We start from the raw sequence: 26358 nt of genomic DNA on the forward strand, positions 1-26358 counted from the left end.
AATGGTTTTTTTTAAGAAAGCACTGTTAAAAGCAAGACTATTGGTAGTGTTATGTTTAATTGAAGAAGAGAAAATAACTATCACTATGTTGCTTCCAATTTAAAATCCTCAAACAGCTTTCACTTACTCACTTTATTTATATTTCATTGTGATATAACTATAATGGTCCCTATCTTGGGGTACAGCTGTTCTAGAAGCATCCATTCTGAGATTATTTTAAGGCAAAGAATAAATAACATTGTGCAGCTACTTACAGCTAGATTAATTCATAGGTTGGATTAATGCATTAATTAACTCCAGCTCAGTTACTTTGCCCTTTGAAGAAATATCTGAGGGAAAAAAACTTACAAGGCAGAAATTAATTTGGATTAGCTGTTTCCATGATGGAAAAGCCTAGGTACAGTGATTATAATTATAACATAAAATCAGATTTCATTTCTCCATTTTGAGAAATTATTATTTATAATGAAAATTTTAGAAAGATATGAGTCTATAAAAAAGTTTCTAAAAAATAATGATCCCATTTTATTCACTTAAAGGACTATATTCACATTGCTTTTAATAAGATATTTGTAACCTGAACACAAAATAAGGCTACAAAATTAAATGATATTAACTCAAATCAATGTGATCTTTTTTCTCCATCTAAACCCTATCTTCACACCTAACTACCAGCTGTTAAGCAACTTAAAGTAGTATCATGCAAACATTCCTCTGTTCTTCAATAAAAAAACTATTCCTCCCTTAGTTTTTCCCATTTACTTTATTATGACACTGCCATTTATCCAGCTTAAGCCAAAAATCTGTGAATCATTCTTGATATTGTTCTCTCTCATTCCCCATTTCTCTTCCACCAGCAAATCTAATGACAGTGTCTCCAAAATATATGAATCCAAGCACTTCCATCCATTTTCACTGCCACCATTATCTCTTACTGGGACTATTTCTTACTGGTTTCCCCAGTTTCCCCATTTTCCTTGCCTCCTACTGAAATCCACTCTTTACTTTGCACCAGAATAGCCTTTTAAATACATAAATTTGATTGTTTAAAATTTTTCATTGGCTTCTCATTGCATTTTGTTAATATTCAAACTCTTTATTATAGTCTACAAGATCCTTCATGATTTGGTCCTGTGTCCCTATCCAAACTTACCTTATTCCACTCTCTATATAAATATACATATCAGTCACATGTGATTTCCACCAAACTCTATCTTTCCCTGGGGGTCTGCATGTACTCTTCTACCTGGTATGTTTTGTTTTTTTTTTTTTGTTTTTTTTTCCTTTAATTCTTCAGTTTCCATGTAAAACTTTACTCCCATTTCCAAGTACCAGCACTTTTGGCAACTGCTATAGACTGAACTGTGTTCTCCCCAAATTCATATATTGAAGCCCTAACCCCCAAGGTGATGGCATTTAGAGACTGGGCTTTTGAGGGTTACTTAGGTTAAGATGAGGACGTGAGGTCATGAAGGTGAGGCCCTCATGATGGAATTAGTGCCCTTATAGGAAGAGACACCGGAGAGCTAGCTCACAGCTCACTTGCGCTCCTCTCTCCCTCTTTCTCTCTCTCTCTCTCTTTCTAGCTCACTCTCCACCATGTGAGTACACAGCAAGAAGGTGGCCACCTACAAGCCAGGAGAACCCTCACCAGAACCCGATCATGGTGGCACCCTGATCTCAGACTTCTAGCCTCCAGAACTGTGAGAAAATAACTTTCTGGTGTTTAAGCTACCCACTTCATGGTATATTGTTATGGTGGCCTGAGCTGAGTAATAGAGCAACCCAATGTAGAATCACCAATGAGTCAAGTGAACTTGTAAAACATGCTTCCTAAATCTCATGTGTTCCATGACCTAAAATGTTTCCTAGGCATATTCAATTTCTCAACAATATTTACAAAGTGCTTACTATATGGTAGACATTGTGACCAGGTCTAGGGACAGAGCAGTAAACAAATTACACTTTCTAGTTTCATGGATCTTATACAAAGTGATGGGGACTAGGGGGTGGGACACAAACACAAACATAGATTAGTGTATCTCTGTGTGTGTGTGTGTGTGCGTGTGTGAGAGATAGTGTGATTCATAATGAAAGGTATATATTTGGTCTTTGTCCTGTTTTCTCACACATTGCTCCTAAAACTCTTGGACTTTCCTCAATGACGAAAACAATGGAAGTGTCTTTTGCTATGTCAATGAGGTGACTTTTGGAAAGAACCAAAGGATGGGGGCTGGTTGCCAGGAGAATCAACCTTGTGGTAAGTCGGAACTTTCAGTCCCACCCACCTGTCTCCCTGACCTCAGTGGAGGGGAGAGGGGCTGGAGGTTCAATCAATCACCAATGGCCAATGATTTAATCAATCATACCTAGGTAATGAAGCCCTATAAAAATCCAAAAGAACAGGATGTGGAGAGTTTCCAAGGTAGGAATACCAGATTTGGGTGAGAGTGGTGTGCCTGGTGAAGGCATGGAAACTCTGTGCCCTTTTTCCATATCTTGCCCTATATAATAATTCTTCCATCTGACTATTCCTGAGTTATATCCTTTTATTATAAACCAGTGATCTAGTAAGTAAAATGTTTCTCTGACTTCTATGAGCCACTCGAGGAAATTAATTGAACCCAAGGAGGGGATCATGGAAACATCTGATTTATAGCCTGTCAGAAGTACAGATAACAACCTGCTCTTGTGATTGGCATCCTAAGATAGAGGGGGGTCGCTGGAACCTCCTATAGCCTATTAGTCAGAAACACATGTGATAACCTGGGCTTGGTGACTGGTATCTGAAGTGGTAGAAGGGAGGAAGGTGTCAGTCTTGTGGGATTGACCCCTTCCCTGTGGGATATGACACTTATCCCCAAGTACATAGTGTCAGAATTGAGTTAAATTGTAGGATACCCAACTGGTGTCCTGAGCATTGCTTGGTGGTGTACAGAACCACTCCCGCTCTACACACACATGTTGGTATTAAGTCCAGGGACCCAAAATATTGTGTTTTAAAGTGGTTTTTCCTCAGAAATAGAATGCAGAATATGTGGGTTAAGGAATAGTATGGCTGGGGTCAGGGAAGTTTTCCATTTGGTACACATAGAGGCTTCTTTAATAAAGTAACACCTGAGCAGATACCAGAAGGAGGTGAGCAAAGGGTCATGTGTGTATCAACAGAGTTTTGGTATACCCTTTTCATGACTTTGAAATGCATGGCCCAATTTATCAGTTTAGTTACGGCAATAACATTGGTTTCTACCTTCTACTAAGTATAATATCATCCATTAAGAAAACAGAATGTATCAGTCTCCCAAGGCAATAGAAATAAAAGCAAAAATAAACAAGTGGGACCTAATCAAACTTATAAGCTTTTGCACAGCAAAGGAAAGCATAAAACAAAAAGACAACCTACGGAATGCAAAAAAATATTTGCAAATGATAAGACTATCAAGGGATTAATTCCCAAAATATACAAACAGCTCATACAGCTCACGATGAGACTGTCAAGGGATTAATTCCCAAAATATACAAACAGCTCATACAGCTCAATAACAACAACAAAATAAACCGAATCAAAAAATGGGCAGAGGACCTAAACAGACATTTCTCCAAAAAAGACATCCAGATGGCCAATAGGTAATTTCTCAACGTTAATTATTAACAAAATGCAAATCAAAACTATAAAGAGTTATCATCTCACATTGGTCAGAATGGCCATTAAAAAGTCTACAAAAAAAAAATGCTGGAGAGGGTATGGAGAAAAAGGAACACTCCTACACTCTTGGTGGGAATGTAAATTGGTCAGCCACTGTGGAAACCCATATGGAGTTTCCTTAAAAAACTAATAATATAGTTATCATATGATCTAGCAATTCCACTCCTGGGCATATATCCAGAGAAAACTCTAATTTGAAAAAATACATGAACCCTAATATTCATAGAAGCACTATTTACAATAGCCAAGACATGGAAGCAACCTAAATGTCCATCCACAGATGAATGGATAAGGAAGATGTAGTATATATATAGTGGAATATTACTTAGCCATGAAAAAGAATGAAATAATGCCATTTGTAGCAACATGGCTGGACCTAGAAACAGTCATACTGAGTGGAGTCAGACAGAGAAAGACAAATATCATATGATATCACTTATATGTGGAATCTAAAAAATAATACAAATGAACTTATTTACAAAACAAAAACAGACTCACAGATATAGAAAACAAACTTATGGTTTCCAAAGGGTAAGGGGGGACAAGGATAAATTAGGAGTTTGGGATTAGTAGATACAAATCACTATATATAAAATTGATGAACAACAAAACCCTACTGTATACCACAGGGACCTATATTCAATATCTTGTAAAAACATTATCATGGAAAAGAATTTAAAAAAAGAATATATACATATTTGTATAACGGAATCACTTTGCTGTATGCCAGAAACTAATACAACATTGTAAATCAACTGTACCTCAATAAAATTAATTAATTTTAAAATTAACTAATTAAGTTGTAGAAAAGAAAACAGCATGTAGACTATTACACAGAACCTCTACTCCATACAACCATAAGGGTTGGTTAAAAGGATAATACAGTACTTTAAGAAATGGCTTCTGTTAGCCAAGGATCCCTCCCAAATAATAAATAACATGTTGACAAATTTTCAAGTGTCAGTCAAGAAGGTAACAATTGCCATATTCACAGGCCCAGGGGCAAATGCGGCGACACTGCTGACAAGATGTCAATGACTAGTGTAAGAAAAGCCTGGTGACCAGCACAAGGTGGTGCCTGACAGCAAATCCATGTAGTACAAAGGAGTCAGTATGAGCAAGGTGAGAGTGATGAAGGTAAATAACAGAAGCTGACATTTAAGAAAAGTGACAGCAGCAATGTTAAATATTAAGACTTGGAATAAAAAGTTCAAAATTGTAAGTCAACAACCTATCAGGCAATCCCTGCTTTGGTGTTAAGCTATTAACTCTGTATTTCTAGGAGGAGAAGTCTCTGATATAGGCTAAGGTGGGGATAGGATGCAGGGAGAAAACCAGTACAGTCTCTCAGAGGTTATTTTGCCACCCTCAACAAGTCAGTTAGGCCTCTTTAAGACTCATTTGTCTCATCTTTAAAACAACGATTGTGAAGGATGTTGTGGGAATCAAACGAGAAAAACTATAACACTGTTATGCTCATTTTCACCCTTCCATTTCCATGTTAACTGTACCCCACCACCTGTTTTAGCAGTTGAAAGTAGTATTTATCACCAATGATACGAGTGCATTTGTAAAATCTACTTCCTAAACCTCATGTGCCCTGTAATCTTCAGCATATGCAATTTTTCAACCACAGTTATCAAGTACCTACCATATGGTAGGCATTTGTTGTCCAATCACCTACTATAATACAGGCGTTGTTCTAGGCATCGAAGATACCATAGAGAACAAAACTGACGAAACATCTCATTGAAGGCTACATTCCCATGGGATGTTGTCCTGCAGGCAGTGACTATGCAATATATGCTAAGTCATCCAAAAATGAAATAACATCATTTCGAGGGGTGATTGTATGGATTACAAAAGCCCAGTACCTTTGTTCTCATCCCCACTCTGGTACAAAGTTCTCTGATGACTAGCAGGAACTTACCTACGCATTCTGCCTTCCACAAGCTCAGCTAAAGTTCAGCCAAAAGAACACCACGAGGAAGAGGATGCACAGTTACTGAAAAGAACAGCAGGGCTGAGGATGAAAAAACTTGGCTACAGCCCCAACACGGCCATCACAGAGTTTCAACACCTTAACGGTGGCATTACATTTCTCCTGTTCTTTTTTGTGGATCTTATTGCTGTCTTTATCTCTTTGAGGATCTTTAACATACTTATTTTAAAGCCCTTTCAGAAGATAGTTCTATTATTCAATTCTCCTATAACTTGAATTTAATCTTTCAAAGTCTGTTCTTCAGCTTCCTGCCCTATGTATTAAGGGGTTGAATCAGATGATATTCATATCTCTCTCAACCAACTTCAGCATAGGTTTTCTCATTTGTAAAATGGGGGAAAAATGGTTACTCCAGAGGTAATTTTTCAGTGTAACATGAATGTTAAGCTCCTAAAAAGGAAATGAGCATGTAGCAGGTATTCAGTAGATTAGATTCTTTATTTTTAACATGTATTATTTGGGTTTCAGAACCATAAAAAAATTATAATTTTGTCCTTTTTATGGATGAAAATAGTGAGGCACGAGATAACACATCAGAAACTTTAACCGGTTTCAAGTCTTTAAACTGGGAATTCCACCTCTATAAGTACATTGTGCTGCCTCAGAGCCATTAGTGAGATAACCAAAGGGCAATATGACATTCCCAAAGGTCTGAAGGGAGAATTAATGAATAATTAAGTCAGGACTTGAACCCAGGTCTCTTGACTTTTAGGTTTCCATTATGTCACCTTATCAGGATAATTTTCTTTTTTTTAATTTTTATTTTATATTGGAGTATAGTTGATTAACAGTGTTGTGTTAGTTTCAGGTGTACAGCAATGTGATTCAGTTATACATATATCTATTCTTTTTCAAATTCTTTTCCCATTTAGGTTATTACAGAATATTGAGAAGAGTTTCCTGTGCTATACAGTAGGTCCTTTTTGGTTATCTATTTTTAATATAGTAATGTGTACATATCAATCCCAAACTCAGATTCTTTACAGCTTGTATTAAGAGTCAAGTTTAATAAATCATTGAATGCAGAGAATAAAATTTTAGCTAAAATTTTCAACTGAGTTATTTTGCATTTGAATTTCCCCCAGCAACCTAAAGAATTTTAGTTCTTTGTTCTACTGTGATATTGTCCTTAGCCCTATACAGCTCCAGGCATTAAGGTGTTAAAGATTTGGCATAGAATTCTTAACATCTATAGCCCATTTGGACCAAGTGACACTGCAGTGGCTAAGTTCTTTCATTCAACATCAGCACACGCTGAGATCAGGTTCTGTATGGCATGGATCAGAATTTTCAGAGTTATTTTTTCTACCCATTCTAATCTTGAGTTATCTGCCTGAAGTAGCAATCTACTGCTATATTGGTAAGGAAATATTCTGCCTTTATGGAGACAATTTCATTTTAAATTACTTTTCAGGTCAAATGCTGCCATTTAATAAGGTTTGGAACCTTATACAAAGTCAATAAAAGGCGTTAAAATTACTTATTAGTCATGGCATTTTCTTCCCCTATCACCAACTAGATAGTTTTGTTTTGATAGCTCCATTAGATATAGGCTCATTCCTCAGTTTTTCCTTGATTTCCTTTTACAACATATAGATGATATAAAAAATAAATCCCCCTTCATATGCAAAAAGGTACACATTATTAAAATTGAAATTTTTAATAGAAAAAGTATTGTCTCTGATACTTAATAATTACTTTAAACATTAGCTAGGGAATACACCAAAAATTAACATGAATGTACCACCAAAGGCAAATTCTATAGATAGCACTATAGGGTTTATTGTATGCTTATTTACAACACTTAAAATGGACTTTATTTTTCAATAGCTGTAAGTGAATTTAACTTTACTACTTCCCATTGAAAGGGATACAAATTAGATCACATGCACTTCTGATTCTTTTTCAGTCTGAAGGTCCAGTTTCCCAATAAGCAATTGGGCTGAAGTCATCTCAATACTGTGATCCTGACCAAGTGGAAAAACTTAGCATGGAAACAGCATTTAGCCATGACATACTTCAATATTATTTTTCGGAGGCTATCACTACCTCAAACTAAATCCATTATGATTTAAAACTGTCTTTTTATTGATATTCATTGTTTTTCAACCTGACAGTGGCCAAAGATATATACCAATTTTCTTTTAACACAGGAATTAAAGAGTTTGAAATATATCTTAGAGGACACTTTTTCAATAGGCCTCAAGATTTTAATACAGCTGTCATTTGAAAAGCCTTACCTCCTCTCAGTTGGAGAAGGGTTTAGAGAAGAAACCAGCTCCCTTGATAAGACTGTTTTTATTTGAAGCAGTGGAGGATTCAAAAATTAGTATGACATATTGATGATGCCTTTTTTGAAAGGCATTTTTATTCCCTAAGTAGAAGAAGACTGTAGAGGGCTGTCAATCATTAAACCACAAATGAAGTCCTTTGCCTGGCTAAGATATTTGCAACTATACCAATGCTGGTAAACTAACCACAAAATTATAGCCTTTTCTCCTGCCTCACCCAGATTTCACAGGGGCTGCACACCCAAATAAATGCCTCTTGGCTACCCATTCATCTAACAGCTGGAAAGATGACACTTGACATTTGGAAACTTTCCTGTGAAGATTGCTGCAAGGCTTTCCCATTAGCTTCCTGGTGAGACTGTAAGGTCGAATAAGCTGCCTCAAAACCTGCAAAGGGTAACGGAAATACTCTAATATTAAGCCTGTGCAATTTAAATTTCTAATTCTCAAATCATATTTCTTCAGATACTGTAGAAACCACTGGTATATTTCAGGGCAAAAGAATGCCTTTGAAGATGTGGAATTAAAGTGATATCTTAAGCAATGATGATGATAAGTGCCTTTTATTTAAAGTTGGCACTGAAGGTCTTCTAAGCAAGAGAGACTTGGACATAGATAATTTCTTCTAAGTTTGTTTTCTAAAATCCCAGACTGTCATATTTTTTTTAGCAACTGTTCATCTTTGTCCAGAACAGAAATCTTAAACAAAAGGCACTGTCACTACCATTCTTTGGGCTTTATTTTCACATCATAGATGTTATGAGAGATAGGTTTAAAATTTTAACAATCCAACAGTGTGGGTTTGTTTGGAAAATCACTGACCCCAATATAAAATAAAATTGTAAATATTCCAGTATTAAGAAAATGCTGTGATCTTATACATCTTTCAAGTATAAACATAGGACTTTTTTCTCTTTAGAAAGAGACCTTTCGAAGAGACCCCCAAATCAAAAAGTTTTAATAACCTGACAGTTCACTAAAGGTATTAGATAGATAAAATCCTTCACATAATCTCAAATCCTAAAGATGGCAGAAGGTGAAAGATTTCATTTATTGATATGAATGCACATAATTCAATTAGCTTTATAGCAATGATCCTTCTGCACTGTGCCCAGTTTTGAATTCCCCATCTTCAAAGTGTCCTTACAATTTTCTATTCTTGGTTGTTAACTCAGTATTTCCCATGTGAGAGATTCACAAGAATGAATAGGCCTCTCTAAATGTTCAGTCATATGTCCAAATGTAGATAAAATTAATGATTAAAGAGGAAAATGAAACATTAAAAAAAATATATGCAGAAGGGCATTGAAGAAACAGCAGACATGAATGATGTAACTTTGAATCTTGAATTAATCACCATCTGAGACTGAAATCACTTTTTAAAAGTCAATTTAGTGAGGCTGAATTTTACCCTATTAGTGACAATGACAGATAGGGATTCCTCTGGATGGGAATCTCATGGCCTCAAATCACAAAAAAAACACAGACACAAACCTAGCTTTCTCACAACATTCCATTAACAAATCCACCAAGAGGAGTCTCAGCTCACAGAGAGAAAATGAAATACTTAGCAATGACTGGATGACTCTTTTCTCTTCAAACTAAAACCACAACTACCATGTTGTACTCACTCACTATATGGTGGGACTATGTCATGTCTCTCTCTCTAGGTACTGAAATCACAAATTTGTTTCACATAGCCTATTGAACTACCATCAGATAGATGGTAATGACTTTCTGTCACTCTTGACCTGGGGCAGATCTGAACTAGTGACCAAAAGGTTAAAGGCTCTGTATCTCATTACTAACCCCCTGAGAGATCTAGTTCTCTCAACAACTAACTATTCTTTTGTGCCTCAATGAAACCAAAAGAAAATACACAAAAACCTCAAGCAGTAGAGAAGCAGGTCATCCATGCAAGGAATTTATGATAGTTTTGAAGAACTTTACAAACACCTATTTCAAAATATACCCATATACTACATACAACTGAGGAGAATCACATTAACTGTGAGAGAAATTCATTATAACCTTCATTAAAATATCATATAAGCTTCACTGAAGCCGAACAACACTGTAGAAAGTTGAGCTGAAAAAACACTGCAGAAAACTAAAACTTAAAAAATACCTGTGCTCTGTGATCTTACAGGGTTAGGAAAGACATTTTAGATCTAGTATGATGCTCTAATATTTATGTGTGTATCTGGTACATACATTCTAAGATAATTTTGCCACAACAATTAGTTTTAGGAGGGATTGACAAAATGGAAAGTATAACATAAAGAAATAATCATAAATGAAATAATCATAACAGTATCAGGCACTTTAACATGGATACTTATTATAGGAATACAGCTTATTTAATTAAGGGTAAAGTTTGAGAAAACAAAAAAAGAATATCATTTGGGAACATGCATGTAGACAAACTCATGTACATAGAAGGAACACTGAAACTAAACCAATAATAAAATTAACTTTCTGTTGTAGAAAGTTGACCTCAAATGCTGACTGCCAAGAAACAATATTCTGTAACTATTTAACTTCAACTATTCTTTTTTTTTTGCAGTGTGCAGGCCTCTCACTGTTGTGGCCTCTCCCGTCGCGGAGCACAGGCTCTGGACGCGCAAGCTCAGCAGCCATGGCTCACAGGCCCAGCTGCTCCACGGCATGTGGGATCTTCCCGGACCGGGGCACGAACCCGTGTCCCCTGCATCGGCAGGCGGACTCTCAACCACTGTGCCACCAGGGAAGCCCTAACTTCAACTCTTCTGTAACTAAGTATTCAGTGACACCTAAAGTCACTTGTAAGCTCAGTAACCAAAACATTTTTTTTTAATGTTTAATGACCCAATGCCTCCTTCCTTACCCTTTGCAGTTTCTCATGAATTCTACCTAGAAGAAACCAGGTGTTATCCTTTTCATTTCTTGCCTATAGTTGAATAAGCTCTATACAAATTCTGTCCTTTATTTGAGTTTCTATTAATTCCGTACTTATCCTTCCACTAATAACTCTTGTCTTTTGCCTTTCAATATTTATCTTTGTACCACCACAACTGCTTTCATAGCAGCAGCATGTACATTTAGATAAACCCATCCACTACCAGTAATAAATAGTGTTTTTTTTTAATGTTACATATAAGAGATAGTGAATTTAAAATAGAATTCTGAATCACAGAATAGTGACATGACTAAAGGATCACTCTAATGATGTAATCAAACCTGTGACTTTTGAGATAATTTCCGTATATTTAGATTGCTTTATTTGACAAAATGTCTCATGTTTACAAGATCATTTTCTGAGAACTACCATGATTACTTTAGGAAAAATGAACTTCTGATCTAGGATTAGACTTAGAAGAATTTAGCTTGTATTCTATCTCCAAGTTCTCAGAGAAGGCCATAGCATGGTGAGATATCATATAGTCTTTTTTCCCTCTACGTTGACTGAATTTTTGTTTGTATGTCAATACTAGAACAAAGTAAGTGCTGAATCTTCTGAATGATTGTATTTTTGTAAAGAACATTTGGTATTAAGGTATTAAGGTCCTCTTTGGTAAAGTAGGACCTTAGGCACCTTTTACACTCTCTTAACCAAGTTCTTTCCACCAAACAGATTCACTAGACTAGTTTCTTCTCTCCTTTTCCTCTCCGAGATATACAAAGGAATGCCAAGGAGTACTGAATCTTTGTAATGGGTGGGGTGCTCCTGTGTGCCTATGAACCTTCTACTCCACCTGTTGAGTTGTGTGCTTATTAAGAGTCAGTTGTACATTCTTTACCCCATTTGTGTTGGCTCAAAGTGTAAATAAAAATTATATAAATCGATGAGCTATATGAATGTGAAAAGAAAGAGGGTTGATTCTGTGAAAACTAAGTTGAATGTTTTCAAAAGATATGATAAAAAGGTGAGTTACTAAAAAACAGTTGCTGTCAAATTAAGTGTGACAGAAACAACTGAAATGACTTCAGGACAATCATAAAAACCCAGAAAATTGCTATGTACGTTCCTTGAAAATGTGGCTCCACTTCAAAAAACAAAAATGGAAGTTGTAGACATTATATTATAGTTAGGTTTAGATAAATATTCTAGAACTCCAGTGACTGGATTGAAAAGATCTTGGCCCTGCTTATTTCTTTTAAGAGAAATGAAAATGAGAAAATATCTAAATGCATTAAAATAAAATGATATGCTTAATATATGTGTATATCCTTTTTATACGTCCCCATTTTAACTTTTTCGGATTAACCAAACAATTATTGATAACTGTTTCATAGGACAAGATAACTTTTTTGTACTCCTGTGTTTTTAAATAAATGTTCTAGATTTAACCAATTTATCATTGATAAATGTTCTGGATTTACCTATATAATTAAATGTCTGATTTTTACTCCAATTAATAATTAAATAGCCTTTAATCATACTAACTGAGCTAATTGCCCCTCTGTTTTCTTTCTCTGGGAAGTTCAAATTCCTAGAACTTTTCTATACACTTAATCATTCTGGTTAAGGTATATTTTTGGCCAGAATTAAGTTATACACAGACTACAGCCTCCAATCACAATCTTTAATTTCAGTTTCAAACTACAGAGGAACTCTCAGGAGAAGTTCTATTGCATTATTATATTTTTAAATTTTAACACATACTGTAGGGGAAGGTGTCAAGGACTGCTGCTAATTGGCAAGAAAACTAAGATTCCAGAGTTGAAAAGTACCAGGGAAGTAGTCCAGTACAGGGGAACTTAACAGCTAGACATTTGTGTGTTCAAATCTTGGCTTCATTTCTAACAGGATACTGACCTTGAATAGGTTTATCATTTGAGCCTAAAGTAAAGTAGGTAAAGTTGGTAAAGTATTTTTACCAGCTATGAAACATAGATAATGATGCCTGTTTAACAGGGTCATTATAACCAAAAACTGTACAATGTATGATAGATGCTAAACAATTAGTGGTTGTTATTTCAACGGTTGACAAGTGAATATAAAAGGCATGTTCCAGGGAGGATAAAAATCAGGGACTACTTCTTTTGAGTCTTCTCTAATAATTCTAGTCAACATTGATTTCTGTTCTTTGACTAATTTAGCATTTATTTGTTATAGTAAATTTAGCTTTCTATTACGTCATATATATTTTTCTCTAACTATTTCACATGGATGAAATAATTGAATTCAAACATCATTATAAGCTCCTTTAGAGAAGGAAGGCTGATGGGTTAATGTGGTTAATTTCTTTTTTTTCCTATTACAGAACTTTTTATCTATCCATCTGTCCACATACATGCACACACACAGACACATACACACACACACTAGTTAAATAAATCCATTACAAAGATACAAGTACAAGTGCGAATTTGAAAATTTATAGAATTTTTTTGTTTACCTGTAGTCATTCTTTCAGTTACATACTCTTTCTTTGGGTACACTGTCAAAGTTATCTTAGATAGTCAGTATTCTCATTTAAGTGAAAGAAGAAAACTCAAATATGCCTGGACTCCACTAATATAGTATTATAAACAAGTGAGGTGAAGTCATACTGGATCACTTATTAGTACAACTAAAGAAGAGCAAGTTTAATATTTTAAAATAATGACTTACAAGGAGGGAAATGTTGACAAAATGAAAAATATTTCTCTCTCTATAAATTCCAGATCTGACACTATCACTTCTTCATTCAAACAGTTCCTACCACATTCCTGCCTCATTACATACTCCACATTAAATTCCCAAACTGGGTACTCTCATCATGTTCTAACCCCAGTATAATAAACCCCAGATCCTTTCTCCCATTTTTCCTATATAGTCTCCATGTTCGGGGCCTCCACTAGCTCAGACTGCCTTTTGGTGAAAACAAAAGAAAAAGCTGTAGCACAGGTGCAAGGCTTAGGGAGCAGGCAGAAAGCACCTTTGTGAAAATTCAAGGAAGGCACTCCTGCCTCTGAATAGAAGCAGCACAGCAAAAGATGCCATTGTTTGGTGAGTGGAGCTTGGTCTGGATTTCAGCCAACTGGTACCCTTGTTTGGGTAGCCCTTGCACAGTGGGCAAGCTATGCAATCTTATCCAGTAGGCTTCTTTAAGTTCCAGCGATTCAAATCACTCAGCATTCTTCCAGTTTTTATCTTCCCTCTTTACGTGTATCTTGATTTTTATGAAGTCTGCTCACTCCATATCCTGATACCCACCTCCAGGCAGAATCAATCATTAACTCTTCCATACTGCCTCGTGCCTTTACATTTTTTATTACTGCATTTGTTATTTTGTATTATATGTATGCTTCCATAACTATTTGTAAAGCACCATTTTAAAAAACTACTGCTTACTGAATGAATGAATGAATCCATGCATGAATGACTACACAGATAGACAGATGGATGCATATGGATGCAAAAATGAATGGCTAGATAAAATGCTCTTATCATGACCTGAAACAGCCTCTTTCAGTCGTCATCTGTTAAAATACTATACTTTGACTTTCTTTTCAAATCTCCTCTTTTATAATTCTTCTCTGATACCATTTTAACAGTCCAAAGGGAATAATCTCTAATAATTCACAAACAATAAATATTTAGAGCTCAGACTCTTTACTAAGAACTTTCCATAAATTCCCTTATGTATTCTTCCCTGAAACCCAATAGGGTAGCAACTTTATTATTGCTCCTTTATTAATAAATCATTTCTTTACCCCTAAGAAGACCACATCTTAGGGCAATGAAGTGACTTTCCCAAGGTCATACAGTTTGAAAGTATTGTTGAAATCAGATCTGTTTAGTTCAGAGCTCAAATTTCTAACTACTCTATTATACTTCTCCTCATTTATTCACTTTGGTACCCTCCCAAAGTCAAGTGTTAGACCCAACAGCTGGTACTCAATAAGTAGTAATTGATTAAATTAACTAATAAAATTTAAGTGAAGCTCACTTCAGATAACTATGGGAATTACTGAAATCCCAACATGTGTGTCTTTAAATAATCACATTTACCTGAAAAAGTGTATTTCAAAGAAATTCTAAATATCCAACTACAATGATTGCATGTATGAATTAATACTATAATGTATGTGTAAAATCATTTTTTTAAGTCCACTGTCTAGTGTTGCATGTTTCCCCAAAGTATAACATAAGACAAGGTGTTATAAACCTTCATTCATGAATACACTTCAGGCATTATATAAATTTTTCTAAACTAATGCTACATTGGTAAGAAAACACTAGTTATTTACAGTGCTAATTAACTTATATAACAAATATATTAGTTTTCTTAACTCTTCTTTAAATTCCTTTAAAATCAATTATCCCTACATTTTTTCCTATTTAATGATGAATACGCTCTTTATTTTGAGGGTATATTAGTAAGCTAGCAGGCCACTGGCTTGTGTAGCATCAGACCAGTAAGAAGGCTTCAATCAGGGAAACATAGGATGCTAAAGAACACACTAGAAGGAAAGTGCTTCTGGAAGAGGAGAAGGAAGCAAAACCTGAAGGACAAGCGGGATACAGACAGGTGAAATGGGTGGAGTCAGGAAAGGCCCAGATGTAGGAGATATCTTGATGTGTTAGGGGAAATTCAAATTGGTATCACAAGCTAAGGAGTTTGGACTTCATCTTGAGCATAAAGAGGAGCCTCTGAAGGGTTTTAAGTGAGGAAATTAGGATCAAATTTGTATTCTAGAAAGATGACTCTGGCTGCAGCATAGGGGCTTTGGATTTGACAGGGGGAAATTGGGGGCAATTTTAGGAGGTGATAGAGGCCAGAACTAAGTTACTGACAGTGTAAAGAGAGAAAAATCCTACTTTGTCTATATGTTCCTTTTTAGTCTCATAACTGCTTAGCACTTTGTATCCAACACCCTCGCATAATAGTGAAAGTGTTCATTTTACCTGACAGAGATTTTATCTGCCTTCTGTTTTCACTGCATTTCTAAAATGTCATTCAATACTTTCTTTGACAAATCTGAATTCTTCAGCCAAACCCAAAACTTTTACTGGTCACAAATTTTTAATTTTTTTATATTTTAAACACTATCATTCCTAGCAATATATATTTAAAGCACATGCACTTTTTTTTCATAATACCTAAGAATCTGTGTCTTTCCTTTCATGAGTAAGTGGAAACTAACTAAAATGATTGCTCATTTTTATCAGCACACATTTATCAGATTCAGGGAAGTAGAAAGATAACAGTGAAGTAAAAAAAAAAAATACCCTTAAGAATCTTTCTGAATGATAATTGTGAAGCACTACAAAACCACCATCATCATAAAATATAGTAAACATTCTCTATGTCTTTTAATTTAAAAGCTACAAATGGATTTAAATATTTAGAAAACAATAACACACGCCATTCTCCACTTGCCTATGTTCAAGTTTACTGTTTCAAATCTCTCTAGCGTCTCTGCCTTCCCACCATTTTCACTTCTGCAAACTGAATTCACATCTTCACTAGGTTTTATCTGGCGTAGCACAAAAGCCTTTTCCCTTCTCCTGGGTCTACCTTCATTTCTTCAAGGAGTTAACAGACTGGTCAGTGAGATGTCTGGTCAACCCAAAATCGTATTTCACACAAAAAATAAGCAAATTAAAATAAGTGTATGAAAATCTTTACAGGCGTAGAATTGACCAGGCATATATGATAGAAAGAAGAAAAGAAAATTTAGATTGGGGCTTCCCTGATGGTGCAGTGGTTGAGAGTCCGCCTGCTGATGCAGGGGACACGGGTTCGTGCCCTGGTCCGGGAAGATCCCACGTGCCGCAGAGCGGCTGGGCCCATGAGCCATGGCCGCTGAGCCTGTGCGTCCAGAGCCTGTGCTCCACAACGGGAGAGGCCACAACAGTGAGAGGCCTGCGTACCGCAAAAAAAAAAAAAAAAAAAAAAGAAAGAAAATTCAGATAAATAACTCATAAATAAGGGTGTGTACAGCAGTGCTGTTTTATGAGAAAAATAGGTGTGTGAACACACTAGCATAAATCTTTCAACTGTGTTTTCTTAAGAATTATCTCTATTCTGAGACTGTGCTGTTTCCTACTTTTCTCATAAACTTTCTTGTTAATAAATGTGAGTAAATATTATAATTTCATGTGTTTGAGTGTTTATTTTAATGCTGTTACTCAGCAAAACAAGAAGCAATCAGCCCTATATTGGTTTTCAAATTGATTTTGAAAATTTTATTAGCCTGAGTAATCCAGAGTTTGAGGACCACTGATGTAGAGGATTTGACTCTAGGAATCAGAAATGTTAAATACTGGAGATGAAACAAGTTTAGGAGATCATGTTTGGTTTAAAAGAAGTGAGTTTGAAGTGTAGGTAAATATATATCCAAATGGAGTGGTGAATTTGAAATGTAGTTTAGACAAGTGAAGATGTTCAGCAGACAGCTGGATCATGGAATGCCCTACTGGAGATACAGATTACGGAGTTACACACTTAGGAGCCTTGGGAGAACACTATGAAAATAAGAAATAAGAGTAGAATGAGAAAATTAAAAGAGTGATAAGTTTTGGGACAGAAAAAGTGAAAAAGGCAAAGCAGGAGTCCATCCTGGGTAGTTGTCTTGAACTGTTCCTGCTGTGAATTTCTGAGGCCATACGGACTCTCCAAAATACAGATGCTGCAGCAACTAGAGCCAAAACCACTACCGACATGTCTCCTTTGTATTCCCAGATTTCTGTCTGTTAAAATTTCATTCCTTTTCCCCTTTTCTTCCTAGCCTAGTCCCCTTTTGATTTATGAATGATTTGGACAGAATTCTTAATTTTAGACTTATCATCTCCCCCAAACACTGCTTCCTTTGTCTCTATGCACAACCAGTAGACTGTGGTTTACACCCATTCTTAGAGCATTACCTCTATGGGACACCACACCAACCTCTGGCCCAGATCGCAACATCTCAAGCCCCACTACTCAGAGATGCCAAGGTGAGGTGGGAGTAGGTTGGTTAACTGAACATAAAAAATATGATGTAATCTGTACCAAGTCCAGGCCCTACCTAGTAAGTAAGTAGTCACGGATGAATTACAGAAAGAGTAGAGAACAACCAGAATAGACTAAATGGTGGTGACAAAGAGGAAGAAAAATATTCAAGGAAACGGAAACATTAAAGACAAAGTGAATTTTGCTAGCATGTGAGAAACCAAAGAAATCAAAAGAAGGGAGGCAGGAATTATATCGTGAATTTAGAGCCTTTCTTGAATAGGAAAGAAAAATAAGGATTTTATTTACAAGAGCAAACTTTTCCAGAAACATTTTATGTAAATGAGGTTACTGTGTCTACATTTAGTTAAATTATAGAGCAGGAAAAGAACAGAGCATTTTGTCAAAAAGTAAGACAACTGAAATCTAGTAGATATGGCTTTTTTCCCCAAGAGCACAAAATTACTGTACCAGAGTACGCTTAACTTTATATTTTATCATTTTTACATTCTGCATTTGTATCATAACAGCAAATAGTGAAAAAATAATTACAATTGAAATTTATAAAATTTTTGTTTTCTTTTCAATTAGGTGCATATAATTTAGGAAGTGAATAGGAACTCACTGATCCACATGGACAGACAACATAATTTTCTGGACTGTGCAAGATTATTAGGAATATAGATTCTATATCATACTGCATATCATCCAGATTTGATAAATGTATTATCTATGTCTTTAAGCATTGATAAATATTTTGAATACAGGATGAATAACTTCATAGTATTCCACTGGTAGAAATGCATAAATGAATTTTCAGTCACCTAAACAGGTCTGCTATCCAGTCCACATTTAAAAAAAATTATCCAAGTAAATATGTATGTGACCTATTGCATATATAGTTACTATATACCTTATAGAAATGTTCATATCAATGAGTAGCAAAAATGAAGAAGTACTTATCCACTGGAAAAAATTAACTGAAATTGATGGCAAACACCTACCTGTATGTATTTGTGAATGTACCAAGAGGCTTGCTTTCCGTCATTCACGGATTCCACCGTAGTGTTAGCCATACCAACAACATCACCACCTGCAAACACCCATGGTTCACTGGTTTGCATAGTTTCTGGATCTACTTCTGGGAGATCCCATCTGTTAAATTTTATAGGGCTCAAGGCTTCTTTTACTGGAAAAAAGTGAAAGACAACAGGCAATGACTAATCTGTGCATCACATAAAAATAATTTGAAAATTAAGAAAAATTATGATGTAATTATTGTTCTAGGGATTCAAGCAACTGTTTTTAATGAACCATAAAAATGGAAAGTTAATGAAATATCTTAGTTAACAATACATTCAATGTGTACTGACTTAACCAATTCAAAATAAAACTCACATGTAGGTGTTAAAGACCACAGATTTGGGCAATGTTTCAGATATGGTATTTATGTGTAAGATGTTTGGCAGACTACAGTCCTTTAAATATTCTAATGGTTATAAAACACATTTTCTAAAACTTTGTCCATGACCATTATTTTCACAAATTTGTTACTACTCTTATGAACCCAAATTTATTCCTGTGTAACATAGATGTAAGTTATATTGTGAATTTGAATCAACTGCCAATCTCTTCCTTTCACAGCAAGTTTTATGAACAAAACAAGACATATCTTCTACGTTTCCATCAAATTACTTACACTTAATGTTAAGCGATTTAATGGACCCAGAATACAGTTACATTTAGCCAGCAATTTCTGTTTTATTTTGTAAAAATCTACAAATGCAACCATTAACATTAGTTCCTTGTGGAAATTGCTCTGTAAAAGAGATTTAAATTATCTGCTAAATATGCTGTGTTCCAATGAATCTAAACATGTCAGGAAAAGGAAGAGGTTGAGTCCCTTTAAGAAAAATTACCTAAAGGAAACTCACTTGTCACATGATCTGGATATTTGGAAGAGATAAAAGAAAATAAGTTAGATTAAGGGGTTAATCTAGAGAAGAAATAAAGAAAGGTAGACAGTACCATATATGACGGAGCAAACTGAGCCAGTGTTTAAGATAAAATGTTCTTTCCAGGTATTCATATCATGAATTTTAAGCACAGCTTCTCAAGATAGACTAAGGGAGTTATTTTTTACTCCAATTGAAAAGAAAATATAACAATATAAACAAAAGGAGAAAATATTGGAAGCTCTTAGAATACAAAAATTAGTTGTTGAATAGATGAATAATTTAAGTTTAAAATAAAATAGCCAAACCATGTTATTCTAAAATTATTTTTTTCTGAGCAATAGAAAAAAAAAAACATAAAATAAACCCTGGTGCATATTTGTAGCTTTCTACTTGAAGAATATTAGAATTCTAGAAAACTATTAAGGGACTACTGTTGATTGTGTTTTCCCCACAAGACTGTAGGTTCCATGAGAACAAGAATGTGTCCATGCTATACTGCTTACCACTGTGCCACCAACCCTAGCACAGCACTTAAAACATAAGAGACACTCAATTCAATGGATGGATGGATGGATGGATGGATGGATGAGTAGATGGATCAATGCCATCATGCTCAGGTTTTTATTTAAAAATCTTCTATTGTTTGTATCTCTGATGCAATTTCACCCTTCATTGAGAGTAAAATTAAATATTCATGTAATTATTTTCAATACAGAATGGCATTCTGAGAAGATTTTTCTATTGTCTTTAAAGGTCACATGAAAAGAGACCTTTAGCATTTGTTCCCTGTTGCATAACAGATCATCACTACCATTTGTGGACAGTTACCTGAGTTGCAAAACATCGATAGTGAGCATGGCTCATCAATTCAACCTATTATAATAATGGTAACTGTAACACACCATCATTGAATGGTATAGAGACATACACACACACACACACACACACACACACTCACATGCAAGGGATAAAAAATAATTCTCCTGTATAAGAAATGACCTTATTTGTCCAAGACTTTGATACAACTTTGTCCTACATAGAGATCTGAAATAAAGATGGTTTTTAAATGAGAAGAAATTCAAAATTATTTCACTAGGAGATCAAAGCTCTCTTATACATTTTCCTCATTTTTTTACAAGAATATCCTTGAAGATTAGCACAGATTTCACTCTAAGCTTGAGCAATGCAGGGATTATGCCTTAGTTATCTTTGATTTCCCACAGCAGCTATTAGAGTCAAAGACATATATACTGTGAAGTTATTGAAGCTTAAGCTTCAGGGTCCCTCACTTGCATGGGCCTCTTTCAAGGCCTAAATTTGAATTTGTAATTTTTTTCTTTTTTATAGAAAGTCCTCAAGTTATATAGGCTTCAGGTCTCGCAAAACTTGAATCTACTCTTCAGTACAGTGCACCTTAAATAGTAGGTGCTGAATAAATGCTTGCTGAATTAAGTTGAAGTTCATGAATAACGTGCTTTATAACTTTTTTATGATTTACAAATGCATATGGTATGATTCACTTTAACATTAGAGCTCTATCACTAACTCAGTCAATAAATAGGAGACGTTACTAGAAGTTTAATAAGTAATTCTTGCATTTCTTAAAATATTTAGCACCAACACTATAAGCCAACCTAGGAATATTTATTTGTGAATTCAAAAGCACTATTCTACTCATGGGTCTTTCCATTGGATACACTTTGTATTACTTTATGTCTCTAAACATTCATACATACTCATGTTTAATTTTTAAAATATGCTCTCTTTCCTCAATATTTGACTCAATTATAGCTTGAAGTCAGACCTGAATATAAACTTTTAATTTTTCTATCATTTGTAACATCCAACTAACCTCACAAATAATCAAATAACTATGACACTGTATTCCAAAACAAAATTTTTCTCTCACAGTAAAAATTATCTCAGCCCCCTTTTGAAAATCACCTATTTAATTTCCCCCCTACTCTTTTTAGAGGGCTTCAAGGTTCACATGTTCATAGTTTCATTTAAGAAATAAATAAAAAAATGAGAGATCAAGCAATTGGTTATGATGTTATTAAATAGTATAGCAAAGCTTACATCAATCAAAATAGAGATCATTTGTTTGCATTTTAATATCTAATATTTTAACTTTTTCTTTGTCCAAATGATAAAGGATCATTGAAAAAATTGAAAAAAATAGAACACGGACAGCTTATAAGAATATAAGCGATGCTTTAGTGGGTCAGAAATGTTTTCAATCAGTGGCACTAAGCAGCTAACACAAGAATGACTATTCATTACAACTTGAACATCAAATGATTAGGATCGTTTCCCTGTAGGCACAGTGGACTCAATATTTAAACATGAGAGACAGAGAGAGGGGATTAATTAATTTTTTGAAACTTTGTTGATTCTGATTGTGGATCCTAATAACACTTTTCATGATTTCGATGACTCTTTTGAAATGTAGCTATTTCTATTACTTAATCATATTTTTAAAGCTCCAAAGTATTTAACTTAGAACTCAAATTAAGGATTCAGTGAAAAAAATCTATATGCTTTTATTCATAATTTGTCAGGAAGGAGTTCATTTATTTAGCTGCTTCTTATTAGAGGGACTTTCATCCTCCTCATCATTGTAACTATCCTTCTATGGACTCCTCACAGCTCTCTTACATCTCTGCTGATATGTTTAACTTGGAATACAATAAAAATAAGTCTCAGAAGGATATCTTCTGTTTTGCCTTTATCTAGCTTGGAAGGAATGAAAGCATAAGTGGATGAAAAATGTATATTTACATTTGCAAACCAAATAACTGCTTGCCATATCCTATGAAGTGTTAAATGAATATTAATAGAAGGATTGTATTATTTTCTTTCTTGTTTATAAAATAATGGGGGTGGGGGAAGAGGGATTTTCTGTTATGATCATACACAGTTTCCCCACAGATTTCCATGAGATTGCATCTTGCTGGAGACTGCAGCATATGTCCTGGTAGTTCCATAGATGAACAGAAAAAGAACTTGAAAAAGAATCCCAAAACGTGCTTATTCACAGTCTATATTATTCTGCAAATGGGATAGAAATGTGTTAAATGTTATGGTGCCTGGAATTTTATGCAGTCTTTAAAAGGAATGAAAACATCCTTAATTCATACCAAACATTCAAGATTTATGTTAATTTTCTGCTTTAATCACTACTATGTTCGAATGAGCTTATTTAAAAAACAAAGACACACTGAGGTAGCTTTAAAACAAGAAATGGTTTTGAAATAGGAACTTTTAGTCAACTTAATGTTATGCATGAGATGATTTTTTTATATAGACTTAATTGTATTGTGACACACAAGTTCTTCAATAAGCCAGAGCTTAAAATTGCAGAAACCGTCCCTCAGGGACACATCACTGGCAGATGCAGATTGCCAAGGTCAATTAAACTGATGTAGCTGTGCTGTCATATATGTAGAAGAGAAACCCACAAGCATATGACAAGTATATTTCTCAGTATTTATAAAAAGATGTCAAGAATGTTATATTTTAGTACATAAATATAAATTAATTCTCCATAAACAATAAAACAATACAACAGAAATCATAATGAAGAACGATTATTAGTATTCTTTGGAGAGTTTGAGATGCTATAAAACAATGGGGGGAATAAAAAATTTCAACATTTGTAATAAAATAGTATCTTGAAAACAGATGAATTCATCAATGTGCTTGTTGTTTAATTTTACATAACGTATTAGCCAAGAGGACCAAAGCACAATGAAACAAAAAGGCGAGCTGAGGCAATAATCTCAGTAAATCAGAGCTGAAAGCAAAATCTCAGCAAGAGCAAATAAATTCTAATTACAGGGCCAGGATATCAGAGCTGTGTTTAAATAAAATAACCTGGGGTATGGAGGGGACAGAACCACAGAATGCCTTCAACTAAGTATATCAAGTCCGGTTGGCACGAGCTTTGTTCTCACACCTCCCTTCTGCCTCTGAGTATTCGAATCAATATGCTGTCCATTCCCAAACACAATGGAGCGGACAATGCCAATTCATCATTTTCTTTCTGTAAACCCCTCAAAAGTCAACCTTGATATTGTACCTTCCTGATTCTACAGAACCTCAAGTATCTCTGATTCTTTTTAGACTATTGCCTTTCTCATATTCTCCTCTCTCATCTCCTATGTTGAAAAACTGGTCTTAACCTGGTTCTCTCTTCTCACTGCCATTCTTACATCTTCTTTTATCTAATTTCTGGAGTAATTTACACTACCTACATTTTTTACCACCCAATTATTCCTTCCAGTGTATCCCTCTTATGAAAATATGGTCTCTACGGTCACCAGATTCCGTGACTTCCTTTTTGCCTTTCTATAGCATCCAATAGACGAATCAGGGTAATTTTGATCTCCTTCTCTGATTTGCGGAATGCTACTCTATCTGGACTCTCCTTCTTTTTAAACTGTCCTTAGGCTCTATCTGGCTCCTTTTCATCTTGTCATCATCCTCTTCCCAGCTCTCAAATATTGTCTACTACACTTTTCTGTGTCAGAAATTATAGTTGTCTTGTGCTTTTAACTTCATCTCTCTGGAAATGACCTCAAACACGACCTTCTGCTTTTTTTTCTGACACTTCTAGCTGCCTGTTAGAGATTCTAATGTGGATACTCTACTGTCCCTTCTAAATTGTCACATCTAAAACCCAGTTCACAAGCTTCCTCTGGGATTTTCACATTTCACAATTATTAGTAAGCTTACTTTTTCACGTCTCCTACTCATCGTGACCACCAAAGCTTCACTGAAATTCTTATCACTAAGATGATCCAGATTGCCACATCCAGTGACCCTTCCCGTCATCACCTCACTTCAGGAAGTAGGGTGGGGTGGGGTGAGACACTCAGAGAACAAGATTTAAGAAGGTCCTTAGGCTCAAGATCGTGCAAGGGCAGGTCAGTGCCTCAACTGTCTCACCCTACGCATGGCACTGTCTTCCTTGATTTCTCAGTAGCATTCAACAGATGACCACATCCTCCTCATAAAAGTCCCTTATCTTGGCTTCAATGACACCACACTTTCCGCTTTTCCATTTGCCTCCATGATCACTCTTTAACCTTCACTGCCGCTTTTTCCTATTCTTCCTTCTCAAAAAAACGTAGAAATAGATCTTAGTCTTGGCATAATATTTGAATCTTTTCTCTCCACTTATCTCAACATGCAGTCAGTTACCATGTTCTAACAATTCAACCAAAGGAAATTCTCTCCTAGTTACTCCTTACATCTCATTTATATCATCCTCACCTAATGAAGAACGTTAAGGAAAACAATCAGCATTCATTGATCCCTTGTGTGAGGCAGACATGATGATGAATATTTCCATACAGTAGTCTCATTTAGACCACAGCACAACTCTTTAAGGTAGGTATTAGCATCCTAAATACAGCCAAGAGGTGGTAAAGCCAGTATATGAATCCAGTTATTTCTCACTCCAAAGCTCTCCTTGCCACTGACCCTTGGTGTGAGGGAAAGAAAAAGCCAGGAATAGGCCAAAAACAGTCTCTTAAAGTTTCACTATTGGGAACCATGGGAATAATTAAAATGAAGCAGATTGGGGTTGAAGGGGCAGCAATTATCTTTCTTGTAGGTCTTATTTCCACAATTAGAGAATCAGCTCATTGTAGAGAAGAAACCCAAGTATTTTCCAAAAGCTTCCCAAAGCTTCTAAAGAAAGTCTCTACAGTGACAAACACACTGATTAGAGAAGAACAGGCATTGGCTAATTTCTTTTGACTGATTTAACTATTTGACTTTCCTACTGCTATGGTTAAATAACGCTCAGTTTGGATATGCTTGTAGAATTCAGGCAGTGTAAAAGTACAGATTTAATTTTCTTTCCCTCCATGCCCAAGATAAGCTTAGACTCCCCAAGTTAAATACAAAAGATGGATGTCAATAATAGCCTGTAGCAACTCCTTTTGTTTTACCTGTATTCTATAGGGAGTCTCATCCTCATTTCCTAAACTGACCGACTAATCAGTTCAGATTTAAAATTGTCTAAGCACTTCACCTTGATTTGCTTATTTCTCTGCAATAATTCCATCTATTTAAAACACTAAACTCCTTGAAGATTTGATTTCATTTTCTCTGTAAGAGATCTCCTCAAGGAGGTCAGTGTCCTTGAGGAAAATATATGGGGATTGTTTTCAGATTCTCAGTTGGATTCCCAAATGCTGCACTTTGATTTGCTTATTTATATTCAATGATACCATCTACTTAAGACTACAAACTCCTTGAAGGAATAGATCATCCTTTAATCTGATTTGGACCATAATCATCATAATTCTATGCACATTTGGGTGCCTAATACCTCTTGATAATTAGGAGACAGTGAAAAAAGTGGAAAGGCTACTGAAATATTTTATGTATACTTCTCAGTGAAAGAACTTTTTAAAATGCTGGATGATACCATCAAGTGATATAAATAACTACAGAAAGGGGTTAAAAAATGTTTAATATAAAA

At 35.2% G+C, this 26358-nt stretch overlaps 1 protein-coding gene across 1 annotated transcript in view; it reads right to left on the reverse strand.

The window, feature by feature from the left end:
- The window catches only part of DPYD (dihydropyrimidine dehydrogenase), an 811158-nt gene that overhangs the window by 403392 nt on the left and 381408 nt on the right, over positions 1–26358 (reverse strand). The window contains exon 12 of the mRNA XM_027114432.1: positions 18909–19093. Within this exon, the coding sequence (XP_026970233.1) occupies positions 18909–19093 (185 nt within the window). The remainder of the gene's footprint in view (positions 1–18908; positions 19094–26358) is intronic.

This window comes from Aethalodelphis obliquidens, unplaced genomic scaffold (genome assembly GCF_003676395.1).
Source record: "Aethalodelphis obliquidens isolate GAN/ISIS:26980383/991018 unplaced genomic scaffold, ASM367639v1 scaffold13, whole genome shotgun sequence".
NCBI classification, from domain to species: Eukaryota; Metazoa; Chordata; class Mammalia; order Artiodactyla; family Delphinidae; genus Aethalodelphis; species Aethalodelphis obliquidens.